This window comes from Bactrocera tryoni, chromosome 3 (assembly GCF_016617805.1).
Source record: "Bactrocera tryoni isolate S06 chromosome 3, CSIRO_BtryS06_freeze2, whole genome shotgun sequence".
In the NCBI taxonomy this organism is placed as follows: Eukaryota; Metazoa; Arthropoda; class Insecta; order Diptera; family Tephritidae; genus Bactrocera; species Bactrocera tryoni.
The window spans coordinates 60,040,506-60,052,202 of NC_052501.1; the positions used below are offsets into that span (position 1 = coordinate 60,040,506).

Here is an 11,697-nt window from a genome sequence, read left to right on the forward strand (position 1 = left end):
CCATCAAACATGTCAACACATTAATTATATTTATGTATTTTGAAATTTGAAATTGAAATTTAAATACAAGATGTTATGAGCAAAGTTGATATTATGTTGTCGATTCAAAAGTCTTGTTTTAATGCGTTCTTCAATTCGAGTGGAACTGAGAGTACAAATACCGTCAAATGTTTGACAGCAAGTAAGTGGTCAACTTTTATATGGGAAAATGGAATTGTCGTTTTACTCTATATTACTCCTAATATTTCCTTATTTGCTCACCGTTTAGACCTACCCTGGACTACGACAAACATTTTAAAACCAAAGTCAGCTCAATCGGCCCAGCCGTTCTCGAGTTTTAATCAGACTAACGAACAACAATTCATTTTTATTTATATAGATTATTGACAACGTAATTTTAATTATAGTTTATATCTTTTTGCCCACTAACGCTTCACTTATTCGTTTGTACACATTTTTTGCATTATATAGTGAAAAAAGAGGCTTACATCAATATTCAACTTATTGTTCAATTCTATTTATTTAGCAACAATTAAAAGGTTGCAATCTGTCGAAAAATCAGTGATACCTTATCAACACCTTTTATAAATGAACTAAAAGAAATAAAGAAAATAGAATATACCTAAAAAAAGAGTTTTGCAGTTGCGAGGTCTGACTGATTACGCTGGTACTGACACATAATTTTCCTTAGGTGTTTCTAATGTAGTTTGATACTCTAAAGTGAAATCTAAAAACAGAATTTTCATATCACCCACAGATATTCTGTTACCTGCGGCTTTAGATTTTATAATACTACTGTGAACAAATTTAATGCTGAATTTTGTCCATTTCATCTTCTTCAAAGTAATTTTCCCGTCATCATAGCACTGGGAAAAATCGTCCGTTGTGATGGCCATTAGAGCCTTCTTCGATTCAGCTTTTATATCCTCAATTGAGTCAAAACGGTGTCCTCGGAGTGGTCATGTGAATTTGCTGAGTAGCCAGAAGTTACACGAATGTAAAGCAGGCGAATACGGTGATTGCGGCACGATATTAATTGAAAATATGGCGAAATGATCACGAATAACCAATGCAGTATGAGATGGTGCATTATCGCACTTCTTTGTTCAATAAAATCAAACATGGTGAAAATCGAAGAATTCTGAAACTGTTTTTTTCGGGAAAGATACGAAATTGCTATCATGCAATTCGAACAATTACGAACGTAAGTTCGAAATTCGTAGAGTGGCATTCACCGAGTTCACTCGGAACGGAAAATTTTGAATTTTATCGGAATTTTTGTACGACAAGTTTTTGCTAGCGGAGAAATAAATTAAAAAAAAATGTAAGTTTTTATTGAATTCAAACTATAACTAAATAATCCTTAATGCAATTTCCGCAGGTCCTAAGTAATTACCACCAAGCAGCAATATGCACTAATAGTTAAGCTGTTACAGCAAAAACCTGAAATGGCGCAGGGTTTTACCAAGTGCCCTAAAGAATAAGTGGCAGCTTTTTGGAACAATATGGCGCAAGAACTCAACAGTGTTGGTCTGCCTATCAGGGATATTTACAGCTGGAAGAAGGTAATATAATAAAGTTATAGTTTTTATTGTTGTAACAGGATAATTTAAAGCTTGTTTGACTTATTTTATATTAGATATGGCTTGACTGGAAGGCCTACATAAAAAGAAAATTGGTGGAAAATAAAAAGGAGCAGTCAGCTACTGGTGGCGGCAGAAATAAGCAGCACCATTTCAGCGAATTGGAGGAAGCGGTAATAACACTAACCGCATTAGAGACGAGTACAAGTGGAATTAAAAATACAGTGAGCATGGGCTTACCAAAGTCAGCCGACGTTGGCAATGAGACAGAGGCCGACATATCAATGACATCAGTGACCTGCAGTCCAGCACTGCCAAGACGGACTGCTAGGTCACCGGATACATGTACAGCCGATTTAATAAAAGAACAACTTACAATTCGAAAAGAATTTCAGGAAAAGGTTATCGATAAGTTGGACGATCTTTCATTAGGTATGCGACGACTAGGCAGAGCATTGGAAATGCAAAACGATTTAAAAAAAGCGGAAGTGGTAGAATTTAGAAGGCACAACATAGCTATGGATAATTTGATAGCTACTAAGAATTCCAAAAAACATTAAATGTTAGAAGTAGAGGAAAAAAAATTGCAAGCCATTACAAAAAATAATTATAATAATTAAATAAATACTTAATTAAAACTATAAATATTTTGTGTTAATATTTATTTAGGATATTATATTCGTGTAAGTGTTGCACATATAGCTTCTCTGATTTTTGAAGCTGCATCATTATAAGTTGATGAAAAAATTTCATTACTTTCTGTAAAAATATTTAGTTCCGAATTATTTTCTAAAATTTCGTCATTCACGCGATAGTGAATGCAAACGTTGTGTAACGCTGCCGCAACATTAACGATTTGAGATGCCTTCCATTGCTCGTAGTGAAGCTCACGAGCACCCAAAAAACATCTAAATCGATTTTTAAAAACACCTATTGTTCTTTCAACGATATTTCTCACTCTTGCATGTATTTTATTATATTTCTCTTCTGGGCTTTCTGAGGGAGGGGTACGGAATGGTGTCATTAACCATGGTTCTAGGGCATATCTAGCATCTCTTGTACAAATATAAAACGATTTTGATGTTTGAAAATTTGTAAGGCGTTTTGGGAATTTTTGTAACATATATGTTTGTATGTATAGTACCCAAAAGCCAAGTGTTTCGTTCACCATCAAGGTACTTTTTCTCATGAAAATAACGAGCATTGCTGACATTCCATATGTGGGAGTCGTGATTGCTGCCAGGAAACTGAGCATTCACATAACGTATTTTCATATTATTGTCACATACATATCTGCAAAGCATTGATTAAGATGTTTGAAATGTGAATTTGTCACAAAACTTACAATCATGGCATTGATACTAAAGTATCCTTTGCGGTTATAATAGAGAACCTTACCTTTAGCAACGATTTTAATAATGTGTCCCGTGTACACACAAAATCGCGCCTGGAAATCCGCATTTCTGTAAAAAATCCTTTTTCGTTTCACTTTTTTCAAAGTTACTTAACTCGAGGTTTATCCACTGAGGGCACAAATGGGACTGAAGCAATCCCAATACTTTTTTAAGATGCAGCAAAATGTTGACTGAGCCATTGGAATATCGAAGTCTTTAACCACTCCATGCTGATAGCCTCCTTCAGCTAAAAACCGTAAAACCGAAGACCATACCTAAACCTAGAACATCGAGGACATACTTACGTAAAGGCCGGCTTATTTAAGCGATAGTTTTTTAATAAACCTGTTTTATGAATTTTTGTGGATTCTTGAGCTGTACATTGTTTCGTCCACATCGAAAGGGTTGCTCTTGTCCGTCAGTGATTTTCGGTGAATTTTTAGATCACGCCGACTTCACTCACGTTCTTCCTCAAGCAACATAAATAAAAACGTTAACGAATCCAGTTCGAATTCAGTTTTATTAATCAAAATTTACAGCCCTATTCTCATGCCCTCACAAAAGTCACCAACCTCACTACAGTGATGTTTCTCACTATAGTGAGGGTTACCTTATTCTGGCGAAAATTTAAAAGCTCAAATGCTCACTATTAACACAAATATCTGTTACGTGTGAAATCAGCCATCATAATACAAAACATCTGTGTTTGTTTTGTTTTACATCAATATTTGACATTTTTTAAAAAATATTTGAGTGTTATGGATGTTATGTTATAGTATGGAGGAACTGTTCTTTGTGCATGCGGCAATTGTTGAGGAGGGGGAATCGGGGAGTAGGAGGAAAATTTTGAAGGGTTTACGAGACAAAAGCGATCCTTTTACTATGCAAGACACAACAATTATAAATACATTTCGATTCCCAAAAACGCTATGTAAAGTACTTATAGGTGAATTGGTGCCGCATGATGTGCAGAAGTCGAGTATATCTTTTGATCTGCGTTTCCTGGTGTGTTTGTATTTTTATTTATTTATTTATTTGGCTCTTACCAAAAATTCGTTGGTAATAGTTATACGCTCTCTATGAGCCAGTCCTCTGTGTCTAGAGCTCTGCACTTTATTTCGAAATTAATTATGGATGTTAAGGGCAGTGAAATTTATTTCCCTTCAAGCGCGCAGGATGTTTCATATACAAAGAAGGGGTAAGATAAATAAATAAAAATAAATATAAATAAATAAATACATTTTCTCTTAAAGATTTTGCACGAAATTTGGGATCAAGGGCACAATCGGCGCAATCGATTGTACCCATATTGGGATTGTTTCATCCTCAAGCACAGACGCATACATATCTTTATTATCCATTTGTGTTTTTGTTTGTTTATTTTTATTAAAACAGCTGTTTGACAGCAAAAACTTTTTACCTCACGTGGTGACTTTTTTAAGCTTTTTTCTTATGAGGTTTGAGCAAGAATAGCCTCACAAAATATGCCTCACAAGAAATCTCTCAAATTTTTCCTCTCAACTCAGTTGAGAGGTTTTTTCAGAATAGGGCTGTTAAGTTTTTTCATCTACACAGCTGATTTCGAAATGTCAAAATTCAAAATTAAGTCTGGCAACAAAAGTTTCGAATTCACATGGATTCAATGATAGCAAATTATGCGTATTCGTAGCGGGCATTCGTATTCGTAGCTTTGATACGATGGATTGCGTGATAGGGCTGATTATATTGCATCACCTCATAGACCGGTTTAGACCGGGTCTGCCTGCTTGTTTGAAGTAAACAGCGTATTTTACGATCATTTTATTTTACAAAATTTATCAGTACACTAACGGTGTCCGAATCGGTTACGTGTTCTATGTTTGGATAGCAAAACGTTTTTGATTTGACATTTTTTTATGTTTTGGAAATTACTGTGTTTAAGATTTTTAGGTAAAATGTCTAGGTAGTGCGTAAATAGTGCCAACAGTTTTTTTTATGTGTGGGGAGAACTAACTTTTAAACCGCAAAAACGCTTGTGCTAAAAGCGAACTGTGTTTTAGTGTTAAAGTTGAGGACCAAGACAAAGCATGGGCCTCTCATATCTGTTGTAAAATTTCTGCAAATCGTAAAATGCCCTTTGCATTGCCAATGGTTTGGAGAGAACCTAAAGACCATGTTACAGACTGCTATTTCTGCCTCACGAATATTAAAGGTATTGGACCGAAGTCTAAACATAAGTATACTATCAGCTTTAATACCTGTCAAATACAGTGAACAACTTCCTATTCCAAAAGCACTAGGATCTTGGAGTTTCTATGAAAAACTAGAATCGACTAGATCTTTAAGTGATGTTACAGAAACCACAAAGGTAATGACAACCGATCCTTTATTTGATTTACCAGGATGTTCAACAGTGCCGCATCTAATTTCACAGGGTGAACTTAATGACTTAGTTCGAGATCTAAGCCTTTCAAAATCGAAATCCGAACTTTAGCATCCAGACTAAAAGGTTGAAACCTTCAAAGTGATGTAAATATTACTTTTTACAGATAAAGGCAGAAAGACCTCACAAATTGCTTTCTTCAAGAAGGAGATCTGGTATACTGTTCAGAAGTTAACCTTTTGTTTAACGCACTAGGACAGAAACATGATCCACGTGATTCATTGATTCCTCTTGTCTGTGCTCTTAGCTCGTGGGGTTCATATGAAGGAATCATATGAGATTATGAGAGTTCTTTTAGAGCACATCCGTTATCATGAGTATGGTTGGGCAATATATGGAGACCTAAAAGTAAAAGCCCTTTTTCTTGGAATGCAACTAGGATATACGAAATATTGTTGATTCCTTTGCGAATGGGACTGTACAGAAGCAGTGGCTAGTACGTCAGGTACTCACTCCGGGACAAAAAGACGTTACCAGTGAACCTCTAGTGGATCCCAAAAAGGTATTACTACTACTTTTGCATATTAAATTGGGTTTAATGAAGAATTTTGTTAAGGCAATGGACAGAAATGGAAGAGGGTACTTGTATCTGAAAAAAATTTTTCAAGTGAAGCAAAAATCAAGGAGGGCATATTTGTGGGTCCGCAAATAAGAGAACTACTGAAAGATAAAAAATTTGAGGAAATGCTCAATGGAACTAAAAGCCTTTAAAAACGTTGTTAAACATTTTCTTGGAAATGTGAAAGTTGACAATTACAAAGATCTTGTGCCTGAACTACTTACTGCCTATAAAACATGGGTTGCAACATGTCCCTTAAAATTCACTTTCTTAATGGAAGGATTTTTTCCCCTAAAATCTAGGGGCCGTAAGTGACGAACAGGGGAAACGGTTCCACATTTCTGTTTTGGAGAAACGGTACCAAGGCAAGTGGGGTGCCAATTTGCTTGCCGATTACTGCTGGACATTGTTAAGGGATACTCCCAAAACAAAATATCTCCGAAAAACATCGATAGTAACATTTTAAGGTACTCTTTGGTTAATAAAATAATATATATAGCGCTGTTTTTTTAAACAAAAATCCTCATAGCAAAAAAACTATAAGTGATGTAGCTCTTTTCTGCATTCGGGGCAATTTGTACATAATAAACACTTTGTTCTGTTCATGTCACAAAAAACAAGTGGTTTGTTTTTTACCAGTGTTATTTGACAGTTTGTAACACTTTTGTTATTGTTAAATAAATAAAAAAGAACAATAAGTTATATATTGAATTAAAACTATTTTTGTACTAGTATATAACAACAAGCTGTTGTTAACTCGCCTATAATCGCGTAAGCGGTGTCTACGCCAATTAAGAAGAAGAAGATATAATTTAAAATAAATGTGTACATGTGTCGATCTGTATGAAATCCAGGGATGAAGGGATGTCCAACTTATTCCAGAGTGAGAGCGTCTCAAAATTAACATTAAATTAAAATTAAAAATAATAGTTTTTGGGTATTTAAATTAAAATACCCAACATTTATTACAATTGAAAATTGCTAAAAATTGTGGTCATATGGAGAAATTATTTAAATACATATGTTTATGCTATATTAAAATAACTGACTTTTGAACATTCAATACTTAATAACGGCATTAAGCTTGTTAGCTCTCAATTAGTAAAAGTTTTTAATAATTTCCATTGAAAATTAATACTATGATGCATCACATGACAAAACATCAAATACATTTGTGGTCTAGAGTGAGGCAACAAACCCCTCCGTTTACATATTTTTTTGCGTAGATTTCGATCCGACCATCCCACGTTTTCAATTGTTAAATGTAAAAATCTCCTGAACTTTGACAGCTGAACGAGTTCATGAGGTTTTGACGCTTAGTAATATATGGAGGATAGAGTCAGGCGAGCTAAAGTGAGAAGGGTTACCAATGAAAATTAACTATCAGCCTCGAATGAGAGACCCCCCTTTTGATGATGACCATGGCAAACGAAATAAGGACTACGAATTAGGGGCATGCACCTGGAATGTCCGGTCCTTTAATTGGGAAGGTGCCGCTACCCAGCTGGTTGATGTCTTCGTGAAAATAAAGGCTGACATCACCGCCGTCCAAGAAATGCGATGGACGGGACAAGGACAGAAACGAGTAGGTCCTTGTGGCATTTACTACAGTCGCCATATAAAGGAGCGCTAGTTTGGTGTGGGATTCGTGGTGGGAGAGAGACTCCGTCGCCGAGTACTATCATTCACTGTGGTGAATTAACGTCTAGCCACAATCCCCATCAAAGCGAGGTTCTTCAACATATCGCTGATTTGCGCCCACGCCCGACGGAAGAGGAGGACGATGTGACCAAAGATGCCTTGAGCTACCTCACCTTATATAATAAGGAGATCAGGTCTGCAAAGCAGGCAAGCTTCAGAAGATTCTGCGAAAATTTCTCCTCCACACCAGAAGCGGCTCGGCTGCATAAAGCTCTGGCTAGAGGTACCACCGACGTAGCAATAGCAATACAAAGAGGTGACGGGACTTTTACGACCAGCGCAGAAGACAGAGCTACGGAGCTTCTGCGGGCGCACTTCCCGGAGACTATTCGGGAAGACCAGTGTCTACCCGTGATCGAACACAGGCCATCCCGCGAGGATTGGAGGATAGCCAAGCAGTTGTATACGGCGGACTCGATCAGGTGGGCAATGGCCTCGTTTGAGAGATTCAAGTCTCCGGGACTATTGGGCATCTCTCCAGCGCAGTTACAGCAGGGGGAGCAGTTTTTAGTGCCATACCTGGTTCGGCTGCTGCGAGAGAGCCTCGCAATGGCGTATATCCCTAAAGTATGGAGGACAGCGAAGGTGATCTTCATACCCAAAGTAGGACGGAAAGATTACTCATTGGCGAAATCGTTTAGGCCAATCAGTCTGACTTCTTTCCTGCTAAAAACCATGGAGAAGATCGTGGACCATGACATAAGACCGAAAGCGCTGAAGAGGGCACCCCTGCATGCGGCTCAGCATGCGTACAGAGCGGGCAGATCTACCAGTACTGCTCTGTACCAGCTAACCTCTGGGATAGAGAGTTCTCTGGAGAACGGGGAGGTGATGCTTTGCGCTTTCTTGGACATCGAAGGTGCCTTTGACAACACGTCCCACAGGAGTGTGGCCAGAGCACTGGAGAAAAGAAATGTGGCAGCACCGGTGCGTAGATGGATAGAAGCCGTACTGCGCACCAGAATTTCTGAGACCACAGTGGGAGATAAAAGTATTCCTCTCGGCACAACAAGAGGCTGTCCACAGGGGGGTGTCCACCCCTGCTGTGGAGTCTTGTCGTAGACGACCTGTTAGCAATGCTAACGGACAATGGGATCCGCTGCCAAGGGTATGCGGACGATATTGTTATTATAGCCAAAGGCAAATATGAGGACACTCTCTGCGACCTGATACAAAGGGGTCTAAACCTGGCAAAGGGATGGTGCAGGGGCGTTGAATTGAACATCAACCCCTCCAAGATGACCACTGTCCCGTCCACGAGACGCAGGTCCCTACCCGGTCTCAGGAACCTCACATTAGGAGGCAGAGTGATAAAGATGACCAATAAGGTCAAATACCTTGGTCTCACGCTAGACTCCACTTTGCGGTGGAAGTAGCACATGGACCTGACCTTGGTCAAAGCAACAAAGGCATTAAGGTCACCCTCGGAAGCAAGGATGAGTGGAACAACTCCACCCTTGAACTGCTGCTGAGGAACAGCACTTTCTGCAAACAACGGCAGAGGGGTGGAGCAAAGGTAGGGTAATCTCGTCTCAGAGGATGGAAAAGATAAGTGGCGAGGTGGTACACCGAAGGCTCGAAAATGTCGGAGGGAATCGGTGCAGGGATCGCGGGTCCACGCACTAGGCTCTCCATACCCATGGGAGAGTTTCCAAGCATTTTCCAGGCAGAAGTCTTTGCCATAAGTCGGTGTATAGAGATAAACCTCCATCGCAACTATCGCAATGAGCGGATAGCCATACTTAGCGATAGTCAAGCAGCACTAAAAGCGATCTCCTCCTACAAGATCAGGTCGCTGCTAGTGCAGGAGTACAGAGAAAGGCTGAACAGACTTGCGGAAAGAAACCAGATGCACCTAATTTGGGTGCTAGGTCACAAAGGAATAGCCGGTAACGAACTGGCAGACGAGCTCGCTCGCTCCGCAGCCTCCACCAAAATGGTAGGTCCTGAAAGAAGTATTGGCAACGAGCATGCGGCATGCCAGGTTGCTAATGGGAGGGTACAACATGAGCAGGTTCAAAGTTGTAATCAACCTAACCAGGAATAAGCTTAGGCTCTTGGTCGCATTTTATAATGGCCACTGTAAGTTAAATAGGCATTTATATAACATGGGCCTATCTTCTTGCACTAACTGCCGGTTCTGCGACATGGAGCCTGAAACACCGGAACACCTTCTGATCGACTGTACAGACGCAGGATTAAGACCCTCGGATCCATGTTTCCGGACAGGGATTGTATCGACTCATTAGCACCCAGTGGAATATTGGAATTCATCGATGTGCTGGGGCTAAGTGAGTCCATGTGATTTAGGAGAGGGCACAATAGACCAAAGGTCAAAGTGCATTCCTCATAAATAAATCTAATCTAATCTAAAGATGCCTTCTATGACCGCTTGGAACGCACTTATGAGAGCTGCCCCCGCCACGATGTCAAAATCGTGCTTGGCGACTTTAACGCCAGGGTCAGCAAAGAAGGTATCTTTGGCACTACGGTCGGTAAATTCAGCCTCCACGACGAAACATCCCCAAATAGGTTGAGGCTGATCGACTTCATCGGGGCCCGAAATATGGATATCTGTAGTACTAGATTTCAGCACAAGAAAATACATCAAGCTACCTGGCTGTCTCCGAATCGAAAAGCCACCAACCAGATCAATCATTTTGTGATAGACGGAAGACACGTCTCCAGTGTTCCAGACGTGCGTACGCTCCGAGGTCCTAACATCGACTCGGACCATTATCTTGTTGCAGCCAAGATTCGCACCCGCCTCTGTGCAGCAAAAAATGCACGTCAACACACACAAGGAAGGTTTGACGTCGAGAAGCTGCAATCGCAACAGACAGCCGAACGATTTGCTACTCGGCTTGCACTCCTGCTCTCTGAGAGCACTCGTCAACAACTCGGCATAAGGGAACTGTGGGACGGCATTTTAAGCTCCTTACGTACAGCTGCAACCGAAACCATTAGTTTTCGGAAAATGCAAAAGAATAGCTGGTACGACGAGGAGTGCCGTGTTGCGGCGTGAGAGGGATGACCTAGATTTTAAAGAATAAATTAAGAATTTTAAAATTATGAACAAAGTCTTACTATTTTTTGCTCATCGATTACTTTTAGGTGGTACAAACAACCATTAGGTGAACAAAACTATTATACTCTGTAGCAAGAGTACTTAAATTTTGGGTAATAATCCAGCATGCTTTATTTGAAGAAACCGAATGAGATACAAGTATATAGTATGTGAGAAGGCCTAGACTGATATCATTAACTTCTGGCATAATGCAAGAATATTCGATAAGCTGTTTCCACGCAATTTTATATATTCGGCATACTACAATTACGTAAAACAACATATGTAACACAAGGAAGTAGGAAATTCGAAGACTGATTTCACAACTTTTCAGCATTAAGCATTAGCATAATATTATATGTATATTATTATTTATTTCATTTTGACCATTTTTAGCATTACAACGTACCATTATCAGTTCGAAATTCAATATATTAGGTATTTCCGAATTCCAATACAGGACCTCACAGATTGATGAATACTTTCCGTTAAAACCCTAATCACTTGAATCTTAAAACGGTATTGTCCAATTTTGACAATTTTTGGACGAGAGAAAGGATACCTTCAAGGCAATATTTGTGCTCAGCCTTATTTTGTTAACGTTATTGAGTTTTTTTTTATTCTGAAAACTTGAATTTAAATTTTTATATTTGAAAAGTAAGCGTTTGTATTGTAGTTATATTTTTCTCATTTTCAAAGTGTACAGGGTGGCGCACGAATCGTGATACAAAAACAAACGGTAATAACTTGTTTTCTGTGTGAGAAATCGACTTACAGCCCTATTCTGAAAAAACCTCTCAACTGAGTTGAGAGGAAAAATTTGAGAGATTTCTTGTGAGGCATATTTTGTGGGCTATTCTCGCTCAAACCTCACTGAAACATCCTGAGCGCTTGAAGGGAAATAAATTTCACTGCCCTTAACATCCATAATTAATTTCGAAATAAAGTGCAGAGCTCTAGACACAGAGGAC

At 39.1% G+C, this 11,697-nt stretch overlaps 1 protein-coding gene across 1 annotated transcript; it reads left to right on the plus strand.

Moving 5' to 3' along the window:
- The first annotated feature begins 1,505 nt into the window (after positions 1 to 1,505).
- On the plus strand, positions 1,506 to 2,143 carry LOC120770713. Its single transcript, XM_040098293.1, has 2 exons — positions 1,506 to 1,565; positions 1,640 to 2,143. Exons 1-2 carry the CDS (start codon positions 1,506 to 1,508, stop codon positions 2,141 to 2,143), a joined length of 564 nt encoding a protein of 187 aa, XP_039954227.1.
- The last annotated feature ends 9,554 nt before the right edge of the window (positions 2,144 to 11,697 follow it).

Bases quoted from the DNA above. Each gene is read 5' to 3' on its own strand.
- LOC120770713 (XM_040098293.1), top strand. From the start codon at position 1,506: ATGGCGCAAGAACTCAACAGTGTTGGTCTGCCTATCAGGGATATTTAC. The intron at 1,566-1,639 runs GTAATATAATAA...ATTTTATATTAG, and splicing joins ATATTTACAGCTGGAAGAAG to ATATGGCTTGACTGGAAGGC.